Source organism: Triplophysa rosa, linkage group LG11 (assembly GCF_024868665.1).
Source record: "Triplophysa rosa linkage group LG11, Trosa_1v2, whole genome shotgun sequence".
Classification (NCBI taxonomy): Eukaryota; Metazoa; Chordata; class Actinopteri; order Cypriniformes; family Nemacheilidae; genus Triplophysa; species Triplophysa rosa.
The window spans coordinates 7765500-7793077 of NC_079900.1; the positions used below are offsets into that span (position 1 = coordinate 7765500).

At 40.0% G+C, this 27578-nt stretch overlaps 1 protein-coding gene across 8 annotated transcripts; it reads left to right on the plus strand.

The window, feature by feature from the left end:
- Positions 1 to 2420: 2420 nt before the first annotated feature.
- LOC130562006 (cadherin-like protein 26) lies at positions 2421 to 20077 on the plus strand. 8 transcript variants are annotated; one of them, XR_008963881.1, is made up of 18 exons: positions 2421 to 2518; positions 2715 to 2837; positions 3012 to 3164; positions 3277 to 3421; positions 3771 to 3943; positions 4177 to 4308; positions 7174 to 7356; positions 7473 to 7792; positions 7877 to 8019; positions 8871 to 9095; positions 9406 to 9624; positions 13523 to 13638; positions 13731 to 13775; positions 14595 to 14675; positions 14750 to 14791; positions 16147 to 17581; positions 17939 to 18016; positions 18173 to 18205. XR_008963881.1 is itself a non-coding variant. In XM_057346777.1 (17 exons), the coding sequence occupies exons 1-17, from the start codon at positions 2483 to 2485 to the stop codon at positions 18380 to 18382; spliced, it is 2424 nt and encodes an 807-aa protein (XP_057202760.1). In that variant the 5' UTR covers positions 2421 to 2482; the 3' UTR covers positions 18383 to 20077. The 8 variants fall into 8 exon arrangements, 6 of the variants coding, with proteins under 6 accessions (XP_057202760.1, XP_057202761.1, XP_057202762.1 ...); XR_008963880.1 differs by having other exon boundaries at positions 16147 to 17577; positions 18173 to 18202; XM_057346777.1 differs by lacking the exon at positions 16147 to 17581 and having other exon boundaries at positions 18173 to 20077.
- Positions 20078 to 27578: the final 7501 nt, after the last annotated feature.

A 27578-nucleotide genomic window follows, 5' to 3' on the forward strand; every position in this document is an offset into this window, starting at 1 on the left:
ATATACCTGGATGAGGCTGACTTCAAGCTGACAAGAAGCAGAAGGCGTGGTCGAAAAATATAATCGGCCACAGGGCTACTATTGATGTGCCAGGCCAACGGGGAGGGAATAGCAGTATGTGTGCTGCTGTTTCACAGCATGGTGTGCTAACTCGTATTGCCCTTGTAGGGCCATACAACACACAGCATCTCCTCACCTTCTTAGAGGCCCTCTATAGAGTTCTCATCCCTGATGATGAGAGAGGTCAGCTTCATGATCATCTACCAAAGTATGAGGTAATTTGGGACAATGTTAGTTTCCATCGCTCAAACACAATCAGGCAATGGTTTGCGGCCCACAACAGGATGCAGATGGAATTCCTCCCACCATACTCCCAATTCCTTAACCCAATTGAGGAGTTCTTCTCGGCATGGAGGTGGAAGGTCTATGATCACCATCCTTATACTCAAATGACCTGGCTGGCTGCAATGGATGCAGCATGTGATGACATCACAGCAGACCACTGCAGAAGGTGGAAAATACATTTTTAATTGATTCTTTCCACATTGCATTGCAAGGGAAGATATCCGTTGTGATGTAGATGAGAATCTTTGGCCTGACAGACTGGAACGTCAGGACGTGTAAAAATATTGCAGTTTATGGCAACTGAGAAATTTTTGAGTGAGAGGTTTGACTTTTTTTACAGTGTGTTTACATAAATTTTGTAATTTTTACAGTTTTTTTCCTGTATTACAATCTCATTGTAATTTGTTTACAGAACAAAAGTAAAGCTGTACTTACTTTCTTTCTATCCTTAAACTTCTTACATTTTAATGAGAGTAAAACGGAATTAATTATGTTCGGCCCGTCGGACTCTCGCTCTTCAAATGTAAATCTTGGTGAGCTAACCTCCTCCGTAAAGCCGTGGGTAAAAAATCTGGGTGTTATCTTTGATGATGGCTTAAAGTTTGACAAACAGATTAACATGGTGGTCAAGTCCTGTTTCTTCCAGCTTCGACTTCTGGCAAAATCTTGTGCAGTAAAAACTTCGAAAAAGTAATTCATTCTTTCATTAAATGTAGATTGGATTACTGTAACTCTCTGTATTTTGGGATCAGTCACTCAGCCCTATCACGTTTGCAGTTAGTACAAAATTCAGCTGCGAGGCTGTTAACAAGCACTAAAAAACGAGATCACATCACCCCAAGTGTTACGTTCCCTGCATTGGCTTCCGCTGCAATACCGTGTAAATTTTAAACGTATCCTTATAGTGTTTAAATCCTTACACGGTTTGGACCCCTCCTATCTTTCAGACTTACTGGTTGAACATCGGCCCATTTTGTCTCTCCGGTCATCAAACCAAAGCTTACTGTGCATCCCGAAATTGAGGTTGAAGTCCAGAGGTGACCGCGCCTTTTCAGTCGCTGCCCCTAGACTCTGGAATTCCTTGCCCCTCAGAATCAGATCTTCATCTTCTTTATCTGTTTTTAAATAAATGTTGAAAACTTACCTTTTTGACTTTGCTTTTTTGTAATTAGGAGCTTTTAATTTTTTTACGTATTTTTGTTTGTTCTCTTGAAATTTTTTATTTTTTTTGTGCAGCACATTGGTCAACCCAGCTATATAAATAAAGATGACATTGACATTGTCTCGTGCAATATTTCAAATACACAAATGTCTAACTTCATACTGTTGAAATTGAAAAAGTGCAGACTTGTTCATTTACAATCATCATTATCAAAACTGTAGCCATATCGTCCAAATCCGTAAATACTGACACATATAATTGTGTACTCTTGTTATATTGACAATATGGCTAAACATTTTGACTGTCTTGTTCATAAACAATGACTTGCCATTTTGTTGGGACTGACATGTTCACTGATCCAAATATTTAATTTTGAGAGATGAACTAAGGATTTTGAACAAGTTACACGCTTTTGCAGGAAATCCATGATGTTGTGCAGTTTGTACTAATTATTTGAGAAATGCGCCAAAGCGACTGAGAACAACTGTAACAGGGGTACACAATAAAGTACATCATTGCTCTATACACAGTGTAGATCACAGTTATGATCAGACCATAACAATAAACAATAACTAACACAAATATTTGCATACATTTCACATGTAACACACTCTCCTGTGCTCTGTAAAACTGGTCGGGAGAACATTTTAGCATTGGGTAATCAAGTAAATAAGGTTTCTCTGTTTAAAAGCTGACTAATCTACATCTATCATAGTGGTGATTTTAAACAAAACCATTTACACTTACTTTAAATGTAGCATGATATAGTTGTGCTTTGTGTTTTAACAACAATGAATTCCTGAAAGAAATGTAGTCTGCATTTACGGTAAAATCCTGTACAAAGGGTTGTACTGTAGAAATTTCACCTTAATAAATTGTTGTGCCACCCCCATTTGTCACGTGAGCAGTACATGTGAATAGTCCAGAAAGAGGAAAACGCAGTTTCACTTGTGCAGGACTGCTCGAGGATTCAACATGAGGATCCTTCCTGTCACTTTTCTCCAGCTGCTGGTGAGTGAAAGGCTTGTGTGGAAACTGTGAAGGATCGGGAGGTTTGCAAGGTGTATGCGTTTTTATCCTCCAGCATTATAATGTTTATAGAATGTGAAATTGACCCAGTAACCTCGTGTTTTAGGTTTGATTTTAGACAAATCAACAAGACTATTTTACCCTTGTTTAAGTTTTATTGTCACTTCTTTCATTGCAGTTTGCCTGGACCATGCATACCTGGGCTGATATGGGAAGGATAAGACAGAAACGTACATGGATCATTGATTCTTACTCTATTGAAGAAGAAAATCCTGGACCGTTTCCTTATAAACTCGGAAAGGTGAGTCGCAATGTAACAGTCACTGCATTCAGCTAGAGATATTCATCAATTTAATTCCTTTTCATTTGTAAACATTACAAATTATTCAAAAGTGCTGGACATATACTGACTATAATGACAATAATATGAATACATGTATTTCTGAATGTGTGTGCTATTTGTATTGTGTTTCAGATTGAACTTGATGGGAACTATAGGGAACGAGTACATTTCGAGCTCGGTAATATGGGTTCACTGGAAAATATCCTCATCATTGATAACAATACAGGTGAAATTTCTGTACGTGGAAAAGTGGATTACGAAGCTATAGGAAAATATACTCACAACGTATGTGCAATATATTCATCGCATCATAACAATAAAAACTATCTAAGTGCCATTCATTTAAATAGATTGCAAGAAATGACTGTATATTGAGTTTCATCTGACCCAACTACAGCTCTATTTTAAAGCGACGAACAAACACAATCATTCAGTGGTCTCGAGGCTCGGGGTTGAGATAAAGATATTAGACATAAATGACAACCCTCCCATATTTGATGAGTCAAACTATGAAGTCACTGTGGAAGAGTCACATGCCCAAGGTAATTATTTCTAAACATCACAACATAAAAGCAGAGAAATACTTACCCCAAAATTGAAATGTTGACTGTTCACACTCATTGTTTTATTTTCCCTCCAGAATACAAAAAGTAATATTTTCTCAAGATTCACGAGCCTTAATAGAAAACCGAGAAAACATAGAACATAAGTCATATTGATCATTTTAATAAACATTTAAGATTCTTCAGAAAGAGTAAAAGAATAAAGTAAACATTACCTTTAAAAAAAATCGTGTTCGACTGAACACAAAAATAACAGCATGTTTGAAAACTAGCTCATATAATGACAGAAAGTTGACATGATCTAATCATATAACACATTTTCATTAAGGTGAAAAGGTTCTGGTAGTGTCGGCATCTGATAAAGACGATTCAAAAGCACCCAATGGAACGTTCTCCTTCACAATCAAGTCTGTTACACCAAAAACAGACAATGTTGAGTTTTATATCCAACAAAATAATCAAAATGGCACAATTTACTTTAAAGGGTGCTTGGGCTACGAGGTATGAGCTTGATTTGTCATTCACGGGTAAAATATGTTCATAAACCTTTGTGTTTTATATTAAGTACTGCTTTATTATTCGTACCTGCTTAATTCAAACGTGCACCTTGTCACAGAAAACCTTCAATTTCCACTAAACGTACATGATCCAGACTTTGAATATAGCCCATGTTCTTTTTAAAAACACCAATTGATGTACTGTAAAACAATTTCTTTTCACCTGAAATATCTCAGAAAGCTCAAAAATATACAATTCTGGTTGAAGCAAAGGACCACGGAGAAGTGAAAAAGCTCTCAAGCACAAGTACAGTGACAGTCAAGATTTCTAACAAAAACAACCACCTTCCAGAGTTCTCCGGCCAAACAGTGAGTTTCTCTATTGATTTTAAGATTGTTTATGCCTGTGATGTTCTCAGTTATTGTTTGAATGCTCTGTTATAAAAGTTATTAATAAGTATGAAATATTGTTGCAGGGGAGACTAAAGTTTGTGTTTCCTACACTGTAAAAACAACTAGCAGGATTTACTTAATTTTTTGTGTTTATTTGCGAAAGTTTTGCACACAGTTTTTAAAGTAAAATTAAATAATTTGTTTTGGTATTGTTTTTTTCACACATTTTTTAAAGTAACCTTTACTTAAAAAACACAAACGCTGCGTCCGAAATCGCATACTGTGACAGTACGTACTAAATTTGAATAAGTACCTACCTATCGGCTGTTAAAACAGTATGTTCTATATAGTATGAGTGGAAGCATGGGCGTCGCTAGCACTATTTATTCGGGGCTCTAGCCCCGATTGTTTGTAATCTATCCCCGAATGTTTAAATATAATTATAGGAATTCCGTAACTGGACGTTTAATATTCGCTGCTGACGCTGTGTACACAGCCTCCCACACTTGCCGAGTCTGACACACACACAGGCACGCACATACACACACCACGTGACTGATTTCAACCTATCCTTAAAACATCACCATGCAGTTGAGCTGCTCGACAAAATAAAATTTAACAGTGTTAGGGCAAAGAAGACTACAGAATGGCAATGGCATGTGTCAAGAAACAAACAAATCTTCTTTCATTTTGGCAGAAGACGAAGAAAGGTATTAACTTTAGTGTGCGAGTACACGCAGACGAAAATGTACACCTAACTCATGATATAAAAATCTGGATTATCACAACAAGCCCGCACAGTTTTTCATGATTCTGCTATTGCGGCATAATATTAATCAAAATCAATGCAAAGATAGCAAAAAAGAATTTTATCAATTTGTAATGCATTATTTTTATGAGGATAATGCACACATGTTGCCTGTCGATCATGAGATCAGTGAGTGATCTGTGTGAAACTTTCTTACCTGGCTGCTGCCTCACATAAGTGCCAAGGACCGGGCGAAGCAATAATATCCTTATATGACAGCGTAGTGATGCAATACTGTTTTGTATTCCTTGTAAAAAAACATCATCCTTGAGCAGCTTCCCGTCAGCGCGTGAATCTTGTCTTTCAGGCTTATTGCTTAAATGGTAAAATACATTTATAATTATGTCAAAATGACCGTCAAGTTTTTTTAAAACACAATCAGGTATGAAGTAAACAAACAGTTTTTGGGAGAAACTTTTTGTGACGTGTATCACTGGATCCGTGCTTTACCGCAAGTCTTAAAGTGCCAGCAGCTCAGTCACACCAGCAGTTATTAGGCCACTGGCTGTTTGTGTTTACTTAAAAATTTACGTCAAAACCTTTCATTTTTTATTTATATTAGGTTGAGCATTATCAATTAACATTATAGTTATTAAGTATTTCTATTCATATAAATACTTTTAGAATTTAAGTAATTAAAGTTGTAAAAAAAACATTACAAATATTTACACAATTTACAAACAAGGAAAAATCCTTGAATTAAATCCTAAAGGGACTGACTGTTAATTATATGCATTATTATCGCCCAGCTCACAAACGCAATACAAACATTACCGTATGCTTTTTTTTGCTCAAGTCAAGTCTCGAAGATACTCTCTGATTATTCCACCATCAAAAAAATGAACAGGAAAAATACATGGATAAAAGAATCATAAAGAACTTCGAAAAGTCCACAAGAGAATGAAATACAGTAGACATAAGTAGCTAGTCATAGATAACAATGGGTCAGATGTATAAAGTTACATATGATTATTTTCTGTTTGATAATATATTGCATAAATGTGTTCATGCAAAGCATATTTTCCTTGAGAAGAATAAATTAAAATTTATGTGATTATTTTGTGTTTGCTAATAAAGTATATTGCATAAAAAAGTTCATGCAAAGCATATTTTCGTTGAAAAAAAAAAAACCCTTACAACCTAATCCAAATTCCCTACATTAGCCCCTAATGTTTTAGGCTCAGCCCCTGATGGTTATGTATCCTAGATACGCCCCTGAGTGGAAGTAGTCCGAATACATTTCGGACCTACTGCATCCGCCATGTTTATGATCATGTGACCCGTATGCTCTTTGACCTATGACGTTTTAACAACAACATCTACGTGAGCGTTGATAAAAACAATTTAGTCACGAGAAATTAATTTACTGGCACTTACATTAAAAACGGATGTCTGCCTTAAAGTTTTCTGCTATATTTATTTGATTTACTTTTTAAATTTGACCGTTGCTCAGCACCCGTGGCATCATGGGATAGAAAAGTGTCCATCTCGGCAGAAGTAGTAGACCATCCGGGTATTTCTCGCCTACTGTTTTTAGCATACTGAGGTTTCGGACACACTATTCATGACTCATACTCATTTTTGCCTACTATATTAGTATACTGTAGAAGTAGGCTATTTCGGATGCAGCAAAACTTTGCTTTTTTTTTACTTTGCACATACTTCATAACACAAAAAATAAGTCCTACTAGTTTTTTTTATTTTTACTGTGTACGGTCAGTTTCTACTTTCTGAATTTCGGCAAAATGCATTCCACAAATGCACGACAAGGACAAACCTAATTCTAATGAAACATTTTATTAGTAAATAAATACAAAAAAATGTTAGAATAACACTTAAAACTGCCTTGTTCAGTTTCTTTGCTTGCTAGCCAAAAATCAAAAGGGTTGTGATGACACACTGTGGCCAATTTGCCTCTAAAGGACAGTTCAGAAATTACTCTAACCTGCAGTTAAAACACCCTGTAAGACCATGCTGTGCAAACCTCAATATTATAATATGAATATGTATAAAAAGTATAATGACTTCTACAGGGCAGTGGGAAAGTAAAGGAGCGATACATTGGGACTGAAGTTTTGAGACTTCAAGTAACAGACAAAGACAGCCGTGGCTCAAAAGCCTGGAAAGCTAAATACACAATCCACGGAGACAGGAAGAATATATTTAAAATAGAAACAGACCCAAATACAAATGAAGGCATTTTAACAGTTGTTAAGGTACGCTGACGGTTTTCAATAATTAAGCAAATCTGACACATCAGCTTTAAATGTCAAGAATGTACTTTGACACTGTTTCTGCATTATATTCTTTTGCTGTTACCCTTTCTGCACAGCCAATGGACTATGAGGAGCAAACATACCAAAGTCTGTCCATCAGTGTGCAGAATGAGGCTCCTTACTTTTCATGTACGATTGAAAAGCGTCCACATGATTCTATGTGGGAACTCAACAGATTTTTTGAAACTCCTGGAACAAGTGATCCAAACCTCTATAAGTCCATCCCAGTGACCATTTATGTTGAAGATGTCAATGACCCTCCAGTATTTATACCACCCGTTAAAGATGTTGTTGTAATGGAGAATACAGATGCTGGAATCTATTTAACAACAATTACTGCTGTAGATTTGGATGAAGTCCATGGAAACACAATAAGGTAAGTGAAGTTATATGACGCAAATAGCACTATAATTTACATGACACATAATCATATAAATTAAGGTCTTTCTCCTTCTCTCAGATATATTAAAGGGGAAGATGTTGCTGGTTGGATAACTGTTGATAAAGAGACTGGAAATGTATCCACAGCCAAAATTCTAGACAGAGAATCACCATCTGTGATAAACAGTGTATATGAAGCAATCGTGTATGCAGCAGATGATGGTATGAAATAAATACTGTAAAATTATATTCATCAACTCTGAAATGTATGCAGCTATGGAATGTATTTTAAAATAAACATAGAGGGTCAAAGTAAACACTTGCCAAATTTATTGGAAAGCTGTCTTTGGTGATAAAGTAAAAAAATACAGTAAAATTAAGGGTCCATATATCAATATTGAATATGTCTTTGACTGAATGTAAGGCACTTTTACGCCATGTTTGAAATGTGGTAATCACATAAATGTCATTAAAAATGTTCCTTAAAAAGCAGTTTATTGAAATATGACAATTCATAATTTTCTTTGTCACACGACATGCAAAACAAGTGAGGTTCAAAGTTACCAATGTTTTGACACTACAGTCGACGGCTACAGTATCCCTTGAGACAAAAGCAAAACACATACATTTCAAAATCTCTCTGAAAAATGATGAATATTGTTTTAAATTCTTAAAGAGCTATAATAATTTGTTTCAGCTAAAGAAAGGAAGACATCTCAGGCATATACTGTACTGTACATCTCAGTTTTGACCTTTCAGTTAACTACTCCTTTAACATACACTGTAAAACAGTCATTTTCCCGCAGCTGATGTGCTAGTGAAATACAATGTATTATGTCAAATTAAATGTTTACTGTATTTTTAAAAATATGTGAAAATCTATCAAATAAAACAGGTAAATTCTGAAATTTTTACTCTGATTTCTTTTACAGTAGTGATGGCCATTTCTTATTGAAAGAGTTGCAAACAAAAACAGTTACATTAAATGAATTTCAGCAAAAATCTATTTTGGCACTCCTTTTAATATACTGTAGGCTACATGTATTTCAGTCCATTGTGCATGTGATTGACAGGTTCACCACCGCTGACCGGCACAGGCACTGTGCGTATTCACTTACAAGACCTAAATGATAATGTGCCGCTGTTGACTGTGGGTCAGGTGCACATGTGCTTGGACAAAGAGCCCACAACAGTCAACATCACAGCTGTAGACCTGGACCTTCCTCCATACAGTTCACCTTTCTACTACGAACTGTTGGGTGATGTTGAGGGGAAATGGAGGATTGATCCAGCTCATGGTAATCCCACATTCCATCGATTGCATTCATTTACACCGATGATGACAATATCCAGAATGTCCCCATGTGGAAAATGGCAGAAACTGACTGAGGGCACTCTAGTTGGGAAGGGACTTTTGGGGTGGCAGGGGTTGTTTTTGTAATAATAATGGTAACATGATTCCATGTTTCCTCCATGCATGGCTTCGGTTTTTATTTCGTTTACAGCTTTGACCTGCATGCATCCCCATTTGTGTGTTTACTTTTTTTATTTGTGTATTATTGATTAATTAGAATTATTTTCTGTTTTCTCTCTCTTTCTCTATTAAAGGGATAACTGTGAATCTTTATAAAGACAGCAACGTATATTCAGGTCATCATTCTCTCCAGATGAGAATATCAGACCAGCAGGGAATTTCTGCCATCCAGAATCTGTCAGTCACTGTGTGCAACTGCGGTAGACATTCCAAATGCCAAAGAATGGTGCCAAGCGTTCGGATGGGCATTGGGGGCACATGCGGCGTTCTGCTTGCAGTTCTGTTACTAGCAGGTAAGGTCGAGTAAAACTAACTAAATGTTACATAGCTACTAACTCGACTACTGTCATCTGAGAAGAGAATATCACCTTTGAATTCTATGGCTTTATGTATCAGGACATAATAAAAAATTCACCTGGTCCGCAGCAGGTCTTAAAAATGAAGAAAAAAACGTCCTATTTGTTCAATAAATGAGGTTGAGGCTATGTGTGAAAACGAAGTACTATGATTCAAAGAACAAGCTTTAGCTGCAATAACGTAAAGTAATCATTTTCTGTATAACTATCAGTTCCCTTTCTGTTGGTCTCTCGACGTTGTGTCGAGCCGACAGATGGGGTTCGCTCTTGAGAACCTATCAACTTCGGACTAGTTTAGAAAAGGCCAATGAAATTGGCGAATGAAATTTGCATGCCGGACTCCGCCCCCGGATATCCGGGTATAAAAGGGAGACGGAGTGCTGCATTCATTCACCTTTTGTTCTTCGGAGCCTTCACACTGATCGACTTCGAGACTTCAAACTCTACGCCGAATTACTGCTGGAATCTTATGACGTGGTGCAGCGGACGGTCCCTTCCTGCAGCGACTTCCCCTGGGCTTCTCGGCAGTGCCAGAAGTGTTCAAGTTTTTCTCTCTAAAACAGCAAATTTCTCCAGCGTGGCATGTCCCGCTGTTCTCATGGGTGCAACACACTCATCGAGGAGGGGGACGGACACGATGTCTGCTTCCAGTACGCTGGGGCAGATGTTGTGGATATGATTTGACGATGGTTGACGATTCAGACGTTGCGTCACGGGTGGCTGTGTTCCCACGGGACTCAGCCACCACCTCGTCTGCTCCCCGTTCCGTGACGGCAGGACTACGGCCCTGCCGCCCGCTACGGCAAGCAGCGAGGGTGATATGAGAATACTGTGAGCGTTATTCCGCCAGCCACTGGCTCACGGACCGTTCGCACCTCGTCTCGCTCATCTGACCGTTCCCCAGGAGACGGTCCCACCGTCTTGTTCCTCAACCACGTATTCGGACACGATGCGTGATGATGAGATGTCTCTTGCAGCATCGGGGGTGACGTACTGCCATCCGACTCTGACGATTCCTCGGGCTCCCTCCCTCGGGGGGTCGAGCCCAGGAAGAAGCGGACATCGAAATGTCAGCCATGCTTTCCCGGGCTGCCGTGAGCGTTGGGTTGCAGTGCCCCCACTGCCTCTCCCAGCGCTCGCGACTGGCTACATGGTGCCTCAGGTTTGAGCGCGGCTCCGAGCCGTGCCCGCCCCCAGTGCCGTGTTTTCCTGAAGTGCATGAGGAACTTAGTAAGACCTGGAACGCCCCCTCTCCGGCACGTTCACGTCTAACAAGTTCTGTCACCCTCTCTTCCCTCGAGGGTGAGGCAGCTAGAGGATACGTAGATGTCCACGAGGTGGAGTGTGCTGCCGTGGTGCACTCGTGCCCGCAGGTGGCGGCCACCTGGGGGACTCAACCAAGACTCCCATCCAAAGCATGTAGGGTCTCGGCATCTCTTGTGTCGAGAGCTTACATTGCTGCGGGCCAAGCTGCCTCCTCTCTCCACGCTATGGCTCCTGCCAGGCCAAGGCATTGAGAGAACTCCATGAGGGTAAGACCGACCCAGCGCTTATGCAGGTACTCCGCGCCATCACCGATCTCGCTCTATGGGCGACCAAGGTGACCGCGCGGGCCCTGGGTCGGGCGATGTCCACACTTGTGGTTCATGAGAGACACCTCTGGCCGAACCTTGCACAGATGAGTAACGCCGAGAAGGTCCGCTTTCTCGATGCACCCATCTCGCAAGAGGGGGGGATGTTTGGTGATTCTGTCGACCCGCAGTTCTCGACAGTAAAGAAACAGACAGAGGATATCAAGCAAATTCTACCACGCCGCGACTCGGCCGCCTCGGCCGTCGAGTCTCGTGCACCGTCTGCTTCCCAGCAGCCCTGGTCCTCTTCGACGCCCTCCGGCTCTGGCGCCCCCCACTCAGGCGGCCCCCCGGGGAGATCGAGAATACCATCGGGCCCGACCCCAGCCATTCCACGCTGGGTGGTCGATCCGGGATTGTTCCTGCCCCGTCCCAACGGCCCACTCTCTTAAGAGTCCTCTCTCTCTGGGTGTGTATCACAGCTGCTCTCACCCTCTACACGATGGTGTTCGGCAACTTGACGTTGCGTCACGGCGACACCCAATGTCGAGGATATTCAGTAGCCCTCAGCACTCTCAATCGACAGTGCGTTGTGCTACATCATCGCCAGGCAGGTAAGCAGCATAGCCGATCTCCTCCCCGGGGGCCTCCCCACGTCAAGGGATCCGCACTGCTCACCATTGAATCAAGCTGCCATTCAGGATGCTCACGCAGAAGCGCATCCTGGCGTCTACCAGATGTCAAGATTGGTTCATGGCAATCAACCTGAAGGATGGAATAGCAGTCGTGGCCTAATGGTTAGAGAGTCAAACTCGTGACCAGAAGGTTGCCGGTTCGATTCCCAGGGCCGGCGGGTAACGACTGAGGTGCACCAACCCCTACTTGCTCCCTGGGCGCTGCAGTCATAGCTGCCCACTGCCCACTGCTCCACTTGCTGTGCGTGTGTTCACTACTCTCTGGATGGGTTAAATGCACAGGTCACATTTTGGGTATGGCTCACCATATCTGACTAATAGGTCACTTTCACTTCAAAAGAGCAGACAAGGCAGACACCCGGTGGTGGATAACAGCACTGGAACCTGGACAAGACAAGGTGATAAGTAACTAGATTTCAAGACAAGATAATAGCTAGGTTACAAGACTGGTCAACACTAGCAAGCTAACACTAACGATCCGACACAAGACAAGAGAAACACATGGAGTAAAAAGGCAAGCAATCAGAGCGCAAGCGAGGGACAGCTGGAGAGAGGAAAATCCCAGGTGAAGTGAGAAAAACGAAAGTGAGTAATTAACAAGTTAACGAGAGAGGCAGGGTGGAACACGCGGACTCTGGGCACAATGTGAACTGTCAAAACAATGCTTAGTGCTCAACACAACAATAACAGAGGACAAAACAGGAAAACAAGAAGGTGCTAGACCCAAGACCCGACACCACTCCTACCCTAAACCTAAACCCAACCACTTCCCAAGTAAATAAAATATGCAACAAGTAAGTCAGCCATTTAGTGCAAACACTGACTAACAATGAATGAATGAATGAACGAGGCATTTGTATAGCACTTTATTGTGCATTGCTGTACAACCAAAGCACTTTACAATCATATGATGGCATCTCTCCTCAATCATCACCAGTGTGCAGCATCCACCTAGATGATGCAACGGCAGCCACAGTGCTCACCACACACCAGCTATAGGTACAGCTATAGAGCCATTTCAGAGGGTGGGGGTTATTAGGAGGCCATGATTGACAAGGGCCAGTGGATGGAATCTGGCCAGGACACCGGGGTTACATCACTACTCTTTACGAGAAGTGCCATGTGATCTGTAATGACCACATGTAATCAGGACCTCGGTTTAACATCTCATCCGAAGGACAGTGCTTTTTACAGCATAGTGTCCCCATCACTATATTACTGGGGCATTAGGACCCATACAGACCACAGGGTGAGCACCACCTGCTGGTCTCACTAACACCTCGTCCAGCAGCAACCTAGCTTTCCCAGGAGGTCTCCCATCCAGGTAGTATCCAGGCTCAGCCCTGCTTAGCTTCAGTCTGCAACCAGTCTTGGGCTACAGGGTGATTTGGCTCCTAAAAATGATTTTGTTGCGTGAGCACAGCAGGTTTTAATCACCAACGATTGCACTCCAGGAATGCACGCAGTCGAGAGTTTGCCCAGAACAGTTTAATTCTGTCAACCTTAAATTGCTATTGTTTGAATATTTGACAACAGTGGTCGTGACAGAAATGCTTCTTTTAACTACAGCAATGCTCCTATTGGCCCTGTTATGCAGAAGAGAGACATTTAAGTTTCCAATAAATTACGAAGGCTCTAGTTATTTGATGAAATCCAATACTGAACATGAAGGAACAGACTGTGAGGTAATTTCATCACAAAACTTACAACAACATTTAGATTTCCCATTGTATTCATATTGAACACGCATTTCTATTCTTATAATTTCATCATGCAGGTGCCTTTCAGTGTAAAGTCGTTTCAGCAGAGCACATCACAAGCTGTGAGTTACAAGAAAACTATTTTTTAATATTCAACTTCATAACTATTTTTTTGTCTGGATATATAACGTTGGCAGGTTTTTCAGAAATGCTAAATCAAGTGGCTTACAAAAGTTTAAGACCACGCTGAAATTTTCTGACACATAAAAACAATATACAGTACATAAAAATATATATATTTATTTTCAGCACTGCTTGGTCAACTTGCTCCGATGTAACATCCGCTGGGTTGAATTAAGCCAACACTTTTAGAGTGTGTTTTGTGACATTTCTGCAAAATTGTATCTAGCAGCTCAAATTCTAAATCACTATTAAGATAATTTCACATAGGATGCAACAGTAGTGACTGTTTATTTGGTTTTAAAAGCATAGACAGTTTCTCTGGTTGTGGCACCCAAAATCCTTTCATTTGCACAAGCACTGCTTGTGTGAGTGCACAAGTTGGTTTGCAAGGTACATATACAAATACATGCAATGAGTCAGTCAGATTTTTCAGATTTTTTAAAGCACACAGGGATCTTCAAGTTACTACTTTTTATGTCAGACTACATGATGAAAAAACTTACATTTAAAATTATATATTAAATTCAAATAAAATACACTCCTTTAACATTGTACTTTTATGTCATTACTATCATTTGTAAGGAAAAAATATATTACAAAAAATAGAAGTATTTTCGCCAGTGGTCTCACACTTTTGGATCCCTAGCTAAAAATAAATGTTATGTCAATTATGGTTGGGATTAATAAATTAACCTTTGTAAACAAAAAATGATAAATCTGATAATGATAATGTTGCTAATTATTAAAATATATAATAGAGATATCCAGGAAAGCAGACTGATGCACGGATTCAGAATTCAATTTACCCTGACCAGCTGCCTCTAAAATCAATATGTACAGTAAGTATTTGGTCTCTTCTGTCGATGTTGGTAAGATTTTTATGTTTTTTTAAATGTTTTTATTTGTCTTTTAGAATTCCTCAATGTGTTCATTCAGGGAGATAAGACATTTTCAGGTAAGAAAATCAACAGTAACGAGTTGTTATGTTTCATGCTTCCTGAGCACCAGATGTAGTGTTAAGCACTAGTGGATAATCACTGCACCAGTTAGAAAAGTCGAAAATTACAAAGTGTTGTCATGACACAGACTAAGATGCAACAACAAAAGCCGGCTTTCCACCAACATCCAAATTTTGTCCAAACACATTTTTTGTACCAATGATGGACATGGTCGCTGTCAAGGGATTCAGTGTCTAAAAGATGCTTTGACTAATCCGTGTTTGAATTGCAGAATGCTACCATTATCTAAAAGACAGATTCACCTCACTGAGTTAGATCCTAACCTATCTGTAGGCTTTACTCAACAGGGCTCAGCACAGAGAGCACTCTAAAGAATCCGCCAAAAAAAGACAAACTGTATCATAAACTGAGACTGCAGAGCACTTTCTATTGAATATGCTTGCTTCTCTCTCATTTTAAAAGGTGGAAAAGAAACTTATTCTTCAATCTTTACCACCCTTTATGTCAGCAGCACAAACTGAAATGAAGTGAATGTTTGTGACTCACCCCCTAAACACGATTGTGACGAGGGAGGCGTGACGAGAGCCGTGGGAGGAGGAAGCGATTTGAGCGATTGATAATGAGTGTCAGCTGGGCGCCACACTGGCCTCCTCTCTCACGGAGGAGATCAGAAGCATTAAAAGGCCGAGCGACAGGAGTATACGGGGAGAGAGGACCGGGCCCGGACATTTAAGTTTGTTTATGTTCGTGTGGCCGGCAGTGTTCCGCGGGGGGCTGCCAGCCTGTTTTGCTGCTGGTTTATTGTTTATTTATTTATTTTGATTAAAAATGTTTGAATGTTCGCCAGTTCCCGCCTCCTTCCTTCTGTTTTATTGAGCATATTACAACGATAGATTTTAATCTTTCCATGAGTGCATGATTCTCATTTTCATGAAAATAAATTATTCCTTCAGAATATTCTTTCCTACTTCAAAATTGATCTGGCACAAGTTCATCTTCTCAAATTGACATTTGATCTACTCTGCAGATGGCAGTGGCTTGTTTGGGTCTTGAAAAAAATCGGATAATCAGCCTGTCTCTACTAGTGTGTGATTCAAACATTTTACAATGCAACTGTTTAAGGACTGATTGCAATGCCCCAAAATTCTTTCAAGGGTATATGAGAGTGAATGTTAGTTATTTACCCGGGATAGTAATTCAGTGGCAAACTGAATAAGATGGTTCTTCCTGGGAACACATGCAATGCTGGATCCCAATCACCCTGAAGCACCCTGGTCTGTGGGGGTAAAGGTAAACAAACAGCTCATTCCGGTGCCTTTGATGGGAATTTGTGTCTGTGTGTGGAATACAGGCTGCTCATTCACCCTGGGGCTCTACAGATGGATACCGATAACTTTGGCCTCAAAAACATACCTGCTGCCTTCCAAAGATTCATGGAAGAATGTCTAGGAGAGTTGGGGGATAAAACGTCTTGGTTACGACTGTAACCTCTGTTCTCTGATGGAGGGAACAAGATGTTGTGTCGAGACAGAATGGGGGTTGAACTTAAGAACCTATCATCTCTGATTGTACTTTTAAAAGGCCAATGAACTTGGCGAATGGCATGGCATGCCAGTCTCCGCCCCGTGCATACGGGTATAAAAGAAAGATGGTGCTGAGGAAACTGAGAGGCATCTCCGGGTCACTGCAGCGGACGGCAAAGCGTTGTGGTAAGAAGGACCCATCAGGGAACAGAGGCTACAGTCATAACCGAGACGTACCCTTTCTGTCCGAGCGGACCGAGCGGAGCAGCACATGCCTTCCCTGAATGAGGGGAAGGAACCTCTTCAGAGCAAGCAAAGCAGCCAACTACTCCAGGCAATCGATATGCCACTGCAGGCGGGGCCCGTCCTGCACCCCCTGCACCTCCATCACAGCAGGTAGAGTGGACAGGACTTGTGACAGCACCGTCCCAGTGACAAGGAGTTCGACTTGTGGGTTTCAATGCGGAGAACAGGAGTATATTTGGATCTACATGCAGCAGAATTCTACCCCAAAGGAGATGAGAGAAACAGGAAACCTAAAAGTAATCTGACATCGAACAAATCAATGAACACCTTTACATGGACATCAGTAATCAAATTATTTGCCTTATTCTGAGTAAGCTAATATTACGATTAAGGCGTTTAGTGAGTTGTTTTAAGAATATACATTTCATGTTCCCTTTGTACATGTTACACTACATAGTTTAATTAATGGCATATGTCATTACATAATTTCATGTATCACAAACAGTTCGTCTTCACCATGGTACAACATACAGTTTTTGGTGTTTCATTTATTTTCTAGAATTGTTGGCATCTTTCTTGTTTCCCGTTTGGACCAAAAATGTGCTTTCTTGCTTGAAGCCATGTTGTTTGCCGTTAAACGAAACGGCTGACCACTGCCGTGCGTGTGTGTAACCTGTCGCATTGTGCCGCGAAAGTACATGTCTATACCACACTTCGATAATGCGACTAAAATAGGAATACTCAACCCGTCTTAATTCGATTTGTGTTAACTACGATTATGAGTTTAGACGGATTAAGCTAATCAAAAAGCTCTGTTTACATTGTCCATTCTTAATCAGAGTATTGTCTTAATCGTGTTAATATCGGATTATTGTTGTCCATGTAAACATGGTCATTGATGAAACTGTAAACCTACCTGACAAGTGGGGGTGCCCAGAGGAGACCTATGAGGAGGTGCTGAGAGATCTTCAAGGACAGCGGAAGCTGGAGAAAGGATCTTTAGGAGAATCCAAGTATGTATGTGGTAACTTGTCTTTTGTTAAAAAACTATCGTTATATTAAATGTAGTTCTTTCTGTAATACCGCTGTTGCTTAGAACGTATGATTTGTGTAATGATCATCGCCTTTTCCCATGCCCCTTCCCACTCCCCACCCTTCTTCTCACAGCGCACATGCGGTTTATGTCCTTGCATCTTGTCCTGCATCATGACGTGACTATGTTATTCTCGATGCCCATAGTGCTTAGCACCGCCTCTGATGGTCATCCGGAAATCACAGAATCTCAGTTACATACATACTGTAACTACTGTAGCATTTTCACTCCAATTAAGCAGCATTTTCCCTGATTATAATCTGTCAATTTTTTTCATTTAGAGATCAAACTTTATATCGTCATCGTCTTACAACAGTATGTCCATCAAGAGGAAAAGCCTTTTCATTCTCTTAAACCAGGTGATTTTATTATTACTTTGTAAATGTTTGCTACTATAAACCTTTACTTCAAAAGGGGTTTTAATTATAAGAAAAAGATGTGAATGGTGGTTAATGTATTATCCACTTTTTTATTAGTGTTTTTCTCACATTTTTCCTCATATTCTTTTTCTGCAGCGACTGCTTGCTCTTCAAAACAGTGATGAGGACCATGATGCTTATAAACCGCACTGTTATGCACAAGAAGGAGAATTTATTGCCAATGCTGATCTGGATGCAATCTCCATCACCGAGATGGACTTTCTTCCAGAAATGCTTAATAATCTGGACTGCAAATACAGAGATCTAGCATCAATTTGCAGACCTGACTTGATCATGAAAACATGATAATTATATCAGAAAGTATAGCAAGGGCTCAGTCTTAGGGCCTCTGCTCTTCGCACTGCAGAGACACGGAGTAAGTTTTCACTGCTATGCTGATGATACTCAACTCTACATTTCCTCGAGGCCTCACGAAACACAGCAGTTCACCAGCAAGCTACTTTTTATTGTTGAACTCGGACAAAACAGAAGTCTTACTTATCGGACCGAAAACCGGCACACGTAACCACCAAGAATAATGCTTAACTATTGACGAATGCGCAATAATCTGGGCATTTTATTTGATAGTAATCTGTCATTTGAAAACCATGTTGCCAACACATGCAAGAAGGAGAATTTATTGCCAATGCTGATCTGGATGCAATCTCCATCACCGAGATGGACTTTCTTCCAGAAATGCTTAATAATCTGGACTGCAAATACAGAGATCTAGCATCAATTTGCAGACCTGACTTGATCATGAAAACATGATAATTATATCAGAAAGTATAGCAAGTTTTCTGATTATGAGACTGATATGGTATAAAAAATAAAAAGAGTTATGTATAGTGAATGATCAGGGTTGATGTGTATAGGGGTAAGATTATTTTGACTGTTATGACAGATAATGAGTATAAATGGTTTTTATAGGTTTGATTGTTTGGGTATTGATTTCAATTTTTAACAGCATTGCTTACTAATCCATAACCAATTTCTAATTATTAAGATATCATACTGTACATCTATAATGTTACATGAAGTCGAACACAAATAAGATTCTAACTTGAGATTTGTGAAGCCTGTGTGCTGCCATTTTGTAAAGATCTAGTGATGTGTTTGGTTTACATCCAAACGTGACTAAATAAAATCAAAATATTAATAGATTAATAGAAGAAATATTTCGCAAAACTGCAATTGAAATTTACAGGTCAACTGGTACACTATATGTCTCATTAAGCATTTTTTCATAATCACATAGACATGCTAAAATGTCAAGGCCACACACACACTACTGTACTGTATATGTTACACATGTGTGATGGCCAATGCCACACCAATAATATGGTTTATAAATAATTTAAAGGTTTGTTTTGCTTTTTTTGTTTGGAGAAATTGGTTTCTGTTTGTTGTTTATGCTTATGCTTATGCCTTTGTATTTTTGTTTGTGAACCCAAATATACACTGCTTATTTAAAGTGTTATGTGGTCCTTTTATATAAGTGAAAGAACAATAGCATCTTTGTTAATTTTATTACTAGAGTGCACTCTAGTAATTGATTAAAAAAAGACACACCAAAGAAACAACAAGCTAAATATTTGGGTTTCAAATCTTTGTCGAAGGAAAATATTTTTGTTATTCTTACCCCTGGTTCTGATATGATTCTTGGCTGCAGCATGAGTCGGAGGCTGGCAATTAAACGGGTGTACTATTTACCGATGACTTTTATATTCTGTCTGGGAATTATGGGGAATGTAGGTTTGGGATTAATTTGTTTTGTAGGGTTTTGGATTTAAATAGGTTGTATTTTGTGTTTTTATTATTTTTTTCCAGATGATTTTGGAAAATAATCTCTTTATTTATATCTGTTTGAACAGAGTGTGGCTTGGTAATTATGTGGGCACCCCCATATGAATTAAATGGGTATGCCTGACTGGTGAAAAGGGGGTAATTTCGGAGATGGAGCTAGTTGGCCTGGGAGTCCCGGGAGAGTATGTTGATACCCAGTGCATGTTTATGTGACTGCAAACTGTTACCGTCATTTCTTTTAAAGTGTCTGCAATAAAAATAGAAATTTATTGAAACTCTACAAGCAGTTGCTCCTGATTATTCTATCTAACCGTTTTCAGTTTGTAGCAATAAACAATGAGGTGTCACGCAAATCACTAGTCCTGTACGGCGTGCCACAGGGCTCAGTCTTAGGGCCTCTGCTCTTCGCACTGCAGAGACACGGAGTAAGTTTTCACTGCTATGCTGATGATACTCAACTCTACATTTCCTCGAGGCCTCACGAAACACAGCAGTTCACCAGCAAGCTACTTTTTATTGTTGAACTCGGACAAAACAGAAGTCTTACTTATCGGACCGAAAACCGGCACACGTAACCACCAAGAATAATGCTTAACTATTGACGAATGCGCAATAATCTGGGCATTTTATTTGATAGTAATCTGTCATTTGAAAACCATGTTGCCAACACATGCAAGAAGGAGAATTTATTGCCAATGCTGATCTGGATGCAATCTCCATCACCGAGATGGACTTTCTTCCAGAAATGCTTAATAATCTGGACTGCAAATACAGAGATCTAGCATCAATTTGCAGACCTGACTTGATCATGAAAACATGATAATTATATCAGAAAGTATAGCAAGTTTTCTGATTATGAGACTGATATGGTATAAAAAATAAAAAGAGTTATGTATAGTGAATGATCAGGGTTGATGTGTATAGGGGTAAGATTATTTTGACTGTTATGACAGATAATGAGTATAAATGGTTTTTATAGGTTTGATTGTTTGGGTATTGATTTCAATTTTTAACAGCATTGCTTACTAATCCATAACCAATTTCTAATTATTAAGATATCATACTGTACATCTATAATGTTACATGAAGTCGAACACAAATAAGATTCTAACTTGAGATTTGTGAAGCCTGTGTGCTGCCATTTTGTAAAGATCTAGTGATGTGTTTGGTTTACATCCAAACGTGACTAAATAAAATCAAAATATTAATAGATTAATAGAAGAAATATTTCGCAAAACTGCAATTGAAATTTACAGGTCAACTGGTACACTATATGTCTCATTAAGCATTTTTTCATAATCACATAGACATGCTAAAATGTCAAGGCCACACACACACTACTGTACTGTATATGTTACACATGTGTGATGGCCAATGCCACACCAATAATATGGTTTATAAATAATTTAAAGGTTTGTTTTGCTTTTTTTGTTTGGAGAAATTGGTTTCTGTTTGTTGTTTATGCTTATGCTTATGCCTTTGTATTTTTGTTTGTGAACCCAAATATACACTGCTTATTTAAAGTGTTATGTGGTCCTTTTATATAAGTGAAAGAACAATAGCATCTTTGTTAATTTTATTACTAGAGTGCACTCTAGTAATTGATTAAAAAAAGACACACCAAAGAAACAACAAGCTAAATATTTGGGTTTCAAATCTTTGTCGAAGGAAAATATTTTTGTTATTCTTACCCCTGGTTCTGATATGATTCTTGGCTGCAGCATGAGTCGGAAGCTGGCAATTAAACGGGTGTACTATTTACCGATGACTTTTATATTCTGTCTGGGAATTATGGGGAATGTAGGTTTGGGATTAATTTGTTTTGTAGGGTTTTGGATTTAAATAGGTTGTATTTTGTGTTTTTATTATTTTTTTCCAGATGATTTTGGAAAATAATCTCTTTATTTATATCTGTTTGAACAGAGTGTGGCTTGGTAATTATGTGGGCACCCCCATATGAATTAAATGGGTATGCCTGACTGGTGAAAAGGGGGTAATTTCGGAGATGGAGCTAGTTGGCCTGGGAGTCCCGGGAGAGTATGTTGATACCCAGTGCATGTTTATGTGACTGCAAACTGTTACCGTCATTTCTTTTAAAGTGTCTGCAATAAAAATAGAAATTTATTGAAACTCTACAAGCAGTTGCTCCTGATTATTCTATCTAACCGTTTTCAGTTTGTAGCAATAAACAATGAGGTGTCACGCAAATCACTAGTCCTGTACGGCGTGCCACAGGGCTCAGTCTTAGGGCCTCTGCTCTTCGCACTGCAGAGACACGGAGTAAGTTTTCACTGCTATGCTGATGATACTCAACTCTACATTTCCTCGAGGCCTCACGAAACACAGCAGTTCACCAGCAAGCTACTTTTTATTGTTGAACTCGGACAAAACAGAAGTCTTACTTATCGGACCGAAAACCGGCACACGTAACCACCAAGAATAATGCTTAACTATTGACGAATGCGCAATAATCTGGGCATTTTATTTGATAGTAATCTGTCATTTGAAAACCATGTTGCCAACACATGCAAAACCGTGTTTTTTCATTTTAAGAATATATCTAAATTATGTAATTTGCTGTCACTATCAAATGCAGAAAAGTTAATTCACGCATTCACGACGTCAAGACTAGATTATTGTTATGCACTATTAGTTTATTACAAAAACTCCAACTAGTTCATTAGGCGGTTGCACTGTAGGTTTATTACAAAAACTCCAACTAGTTCAAAACGCGCAGCTAGAGTTCTTACACGAACAAAAACTATGAGCATATTAGCCCGGTACTGTCAACATTGCACTGGTTACCTATTAAGCAACGTATTAACTTTATAATCTTACTGACTACCTATAAGGCCCTACACGGTTTTGCTCCACAGTACCTCAGTGAGCTTCCACTACCAAACAGTCCCACACGCTCTTTTGGCTATGGACAGTTGGTAATACCTAGAGTTTCAAAATTGAGTGCAGATGGTAGATCCTTTTCCTTCCTAGCGCCCAAAATCTGGAACGGTCTTCCGAATAGTGTGTAGTAGGCAGACACACTCTGTCAGTTTAAATCTAAATTAAAGACGCATCTCTTCAACCTTGCATACACAACACTTCTATAATGCAAATCCTCTAAGGGATTATTAGGCTGCATTATTTAGATCAACCGGAACCAGGTACACTTCCTGTAACAACTAATGTTGTCTTGTTGTCAGTTGTCTTTTCTCATTGTTCCGAGGTCTGTAATCAGTCTAGATGGTGAAGCTGAAAGAGGGAGGCTGCGACCTGACATGTCCTCACTACACAACAAAATTGCAACTGCAATTAGATATTATAATATTAAGATAATATTAAATCTATTATCTACCTCTTTTAAATATACAGTATATATATATATATTTTATTCAGCCTAGTTGTGCAAGCACTGTCGAGCATTTAGAGATGCAGCAGTAGTGCCATATGAGAACTGGTTCCTCTGGCTGAGCCTGGGTACTATCAAGTTTTTTTATCCACGCTGGAGTTTTGGATTCTTCACCACTGTTTGCATACTGGCTGCACTCATTTTGCTCACCGGGGGGATGCTGACATCAGCTTTAGGATTTTGTACTTGTTAATATTAACATTTTGCGTAAAATTATTATTACCCCATATAGGAATTGAAAGTCTGCATAAAATATGACCTGTGTTTCTCTTATTTTATATTCTGTCTCTCTTTCTGTGTGTGTGTGTGTGTGTGTGTGTGTGTGTGAGTGTGTGTGTGTGTGTGTGTGTGTGTGTGTGTGTGTGTGTGTGTGTGTGTGTGCGTGTGTGCGTGCGTGCGTGCGTGCGTGCGTGCGTGCGTGCGTGTGTGTGTGTGTGTTTCGATGTTGGCCATGTGCTTGGTTGTCATTGTTTCACCGGCCCCCTTGTTTCCTTGTTTGATGATTAGTACACCTGCGGTCTCTCGTTATTTTCTCTTTATCTCTCCCATGTGTTTTCTGTCCTGTGCCAGATCATCTTGTGCTTTCATGCCTATGCTTATACAGTAGATCTTAAGTTCTGATTCAGGCTCTTGGAAATTCTTTATCTTTCAACTTTTGCCTAGTCTATTTGTTACCGTTTTGTTTTTCCATAGCTACTAGATTTCCCTTTTTACTTTCTATCAAGTGGATTATTTTTTCTTGGATATTTTTGTTCATTTTTGGAGCTTGTGCCATCTATGTAGCCTTTTTATCCCTTTTTATTTTGCTCACCAGATTCCCCGCTCACCAGATTCCCCACTCCCCAGCCTCTGAACATCCTTGTTAACCTCCCAGTGCCGCTTCCTGGTCTTTTATTGCTATCCGGCTCCTTGTTTCCAAAGCGCCTCACCAGTTGACAGCTACTTCCCTGTCTGTGGCTCTACCGTTCCCCCGGTGAGGCTCCAGCTCATTTCCCAGCTACCTGCTCATCACCACCTTAAATCTCATTACCTTAACTCTTCCTGGCTTCCCAACAGTGTAGGCTAAATTCCTGGCTCCTGTCTGCTTGCCTGTTCCCTGGCTTTCAGTTTATGGCGCAAAATTATTGTCCCAGATAACCACCCTATGACTTTGTTCAATAAACTTTGAGCAACTACAGTACATATCAACTAACTCTCATTGTAGTGTTCGTAGGAGGAGCCAAAAGTCGATTTCATTCGTCCAGTCTAACAATCCAGAGGCCAATTGCAGCTCACCCTCAGCGGCGAGAGTATGGGTGGGGCTTCCCTCAAAGTCCACCAGTACTCCCACGGCGGCGCACGGTGTTGCTGGCTCACGCATCCGGTCAGACGCGTCTCGAGGCTCAGGCTCCAGGGTGATTACAGACACAGTCACTGGGTTGCGTGCTGGCGTAGGTGTCGCTGTGGGTCTGCGGTGAGGTCTGGCAAGTGCTTCGTGCAGTGGGGTGGTGGCTGGCTGGTCTCTGGTTTGGGGCAGGGTCCGTGGGGGTCGGAGAACTGAGGATTGAGGCGCGCATCCCAGGTGAGTCAGAACAACCCCCCCATTTACGCCTGGAACTGGATGATTACTGTACTGTTGTGGAAAAATATCAGTCTTGTAGTTCAAAAAATCTCTCAGACAAAGAAGGTCCGGGTGTCAAGGAGTTAACTTTATTTGCTCGAGCCAAACAAAGTGAGATGTTCCAAGTCATCTAAAAACCAAGTGTTTTCCAGTCTACAATTATAGTAAAACATCTGAAAGGTGGTCTCTTCTAAAACCAATCAGGTACTTTCCTGTTATCTCTTATTTTTATTAACCAATTGTTAATTGTCTGCCACCAATATGTCCCAGGCAACAAGGTACGTATCTAATGGTGGTACGCTGGCTATTACATCATTTTTTAAATAATTTGCATACAATGGTTACCACACGAGACCACCAAACAAGCCATGGTCTCCATACGAGACCACCAAACACACCTTGGCATACGTGCGTAATAATGGTTACTTTTAAACAGTGGAAAATCCCCAGGTTTCAGAGAGAGCACAACAGACTTCAAACTCTAGGCCTCTAAAAACATCACTGGATTTTACCTTGTTACATTGCGCTCAAATGTGCTTTAGACATGCTTAAAGTGACATTAAGTGCATTTATATAAACAATCATTGCTTACAGGTACAGATTGTGTCATTAAATCATCAATTCATCTTCAAATAATCAAATCATTATCATAAACCTACTTATATGTAATCATACTTATTAAGTGTGATTTCAGATCAACTCATCTATTTACTACTGTTCCTATGGATACTTCTTAATACTTTTTAGGTATTTTATCAAGTGCATATATAACTGTGGTGAATAACAGTGCTCAATACATGTAAAATATATCCTGTTTGTGTTTATATGTGCTCAGAAATTACACAATATATTCCCCCCTTTGGGGCTCAATAAGAGTCCCACACATGACTAATTTCTGATGAGGAATAGATACTACAAAGTGAATGAGTGCAGGCAAATGTCATCAAAAATGTAATAAGAAATGTGTACGTATATACTGTATATATATAAATGCGTGGGCGAAATCTTTAAGTAAGTAATTGAAGTATGCAAGCTAATAAAAATCCATCTTATCCTCCTTGGTTATCTAACACCTGCTTATAACCCACTATATTAGAACAAAGACATGTCTATTCACGTTCATAGATGCGTTCAGCACTAACTGAATAAACAACCATCTGTTGTTGAGGAGCAGACGTGTTAGCTCTCTTAATAGCCTGCATGACACATGGCCAAAAACATAACAATAACAAAATGGGCAAAAGAATGCAGGTTGCCAACATCAATATGTTTTGTAGATTTGGGAAAATATTATTGAACCAGTCCCAAATGGAAGATTCTGAATTCACTTCTTCTTTTGTGATCATTGTGGATAACATGGTGATGTTATGTATTCCTTGTTCGATAAGATGTCCATCCGCGTCATTGTCTGGAATGTACGTGCAACAAGTCTCTCCAATCATAGCACAAACACCTCCGCGTGCTGCGGTGAGTTGGTCCAGGACCACTCTGTTCTGGAGTGCGGTAAGCCGTATTCCTCGAAGTTCCTCTCTGATTCCTTCCATCATGATTTTCGTCGTATTGATAAATGAGGCTAGCTCATATCTGGTGATTTCCACGTCATGCATCAGTGATTCTACACCCAGTGCTGGGCTGAAAGCAGCCACAAGTTTCTCAGCAACTGTCCATATGTGATGGTTCTTTGGCACTGGGCTTTCTCTCAGGAAATTGAATAGGTCTCTTCTTGTTCGTTGTTGACTGTCCATTGCTCGATGGGGCAAGATGATGGCCCCTCCATGTAGTTGGACTAAAGCACATAGTCCTGTCCAGTTCTTTGGTAAGGATAAGTATACTCGATATCCACACAGCCAGTAGTGTCCTTCAACGACACCTGTTCCCTCTAGATCGGGAACATGCACAGTCAAACATGAAGGACATTTTGCTCGTCCTCTCTCGGAAGTCACAAGGTATTGGTAGGCCACAACTGTTTGTGGAGCTTTATGTGTAGTTGTAACAAGGCGAGGTGGAGGATGCACATAGTCTGCTATGCGAAGACATGACATACAACTTTGTCTCATAGATTCATTTGTTTGCTTGTAGATATGTGAACATTTCTTCTCTGGTAATTTTCCCAAGAAATGTCCTCCTGAAGATCGTTCATGACAGATGAGTTTACTAGGTAAATGCTTGACTGTTGCAATCTGAGCAAAAAGTCTTTTGGGGAGAGTGATTGATTTCCACGTGCTGTCCATTTGAGTCATCATAACAGTATCTCCATTTGGTTTCCTTTGTAGTCCTGCAGCTGCTATTGCAACCATAGTCATCTCAAATGTTGTGTTATGATCCTGATGTGGCCACCAGTCTCCTCCAGTGGTGCTATGAGGGAACTGAGAACAAACATAACAGTTTCTGGAAGCATACATTTTGACTGTATGATTGGTGAATCTCCACCACATGTTAGTAGCATAAGGATGAGGGGGATTAGGGTGATCCATCCATGAATCAAGTCGGTCTGTGTTGTTGATACTCTGTCGTTTATTTCGGTGTTTTGGTACAGACTCTGGAACCAACTGACCTGGGAACAAATGTTCATCTGTGGTAGCATTTACTCCAAAGTCAGCCTGCGCCAAGGTAGAATTCATAAAGTCTGTGTCGTTCAAATCCATATCCATGTCTTTGCGCAGAGTTATGTTATCCTTGAAAAGGGTATC

Coding starts and splice junctions, on each gene's coding strand:
- LOC130562006 (XM_057346777.1), top strand. CDS start 2,483: ATGAGGATCCTTCCTGTCACTTTTCTCCAGCTGCTG. Junction 14,792..17,938: donor GGGAGATAAGACATTTTCAG/GTAAGAAAATCA, acceptor TTTTTCATTTAG/AGATCAAACTTTATATCGTC. Junction 18,017..18,172: donor TTTTCATTCTCTTAAACCAG/GTGATTTTATTA, acceptor CTTTTTCTGCAG/CGACTGCTTGCTCTTCAAAA.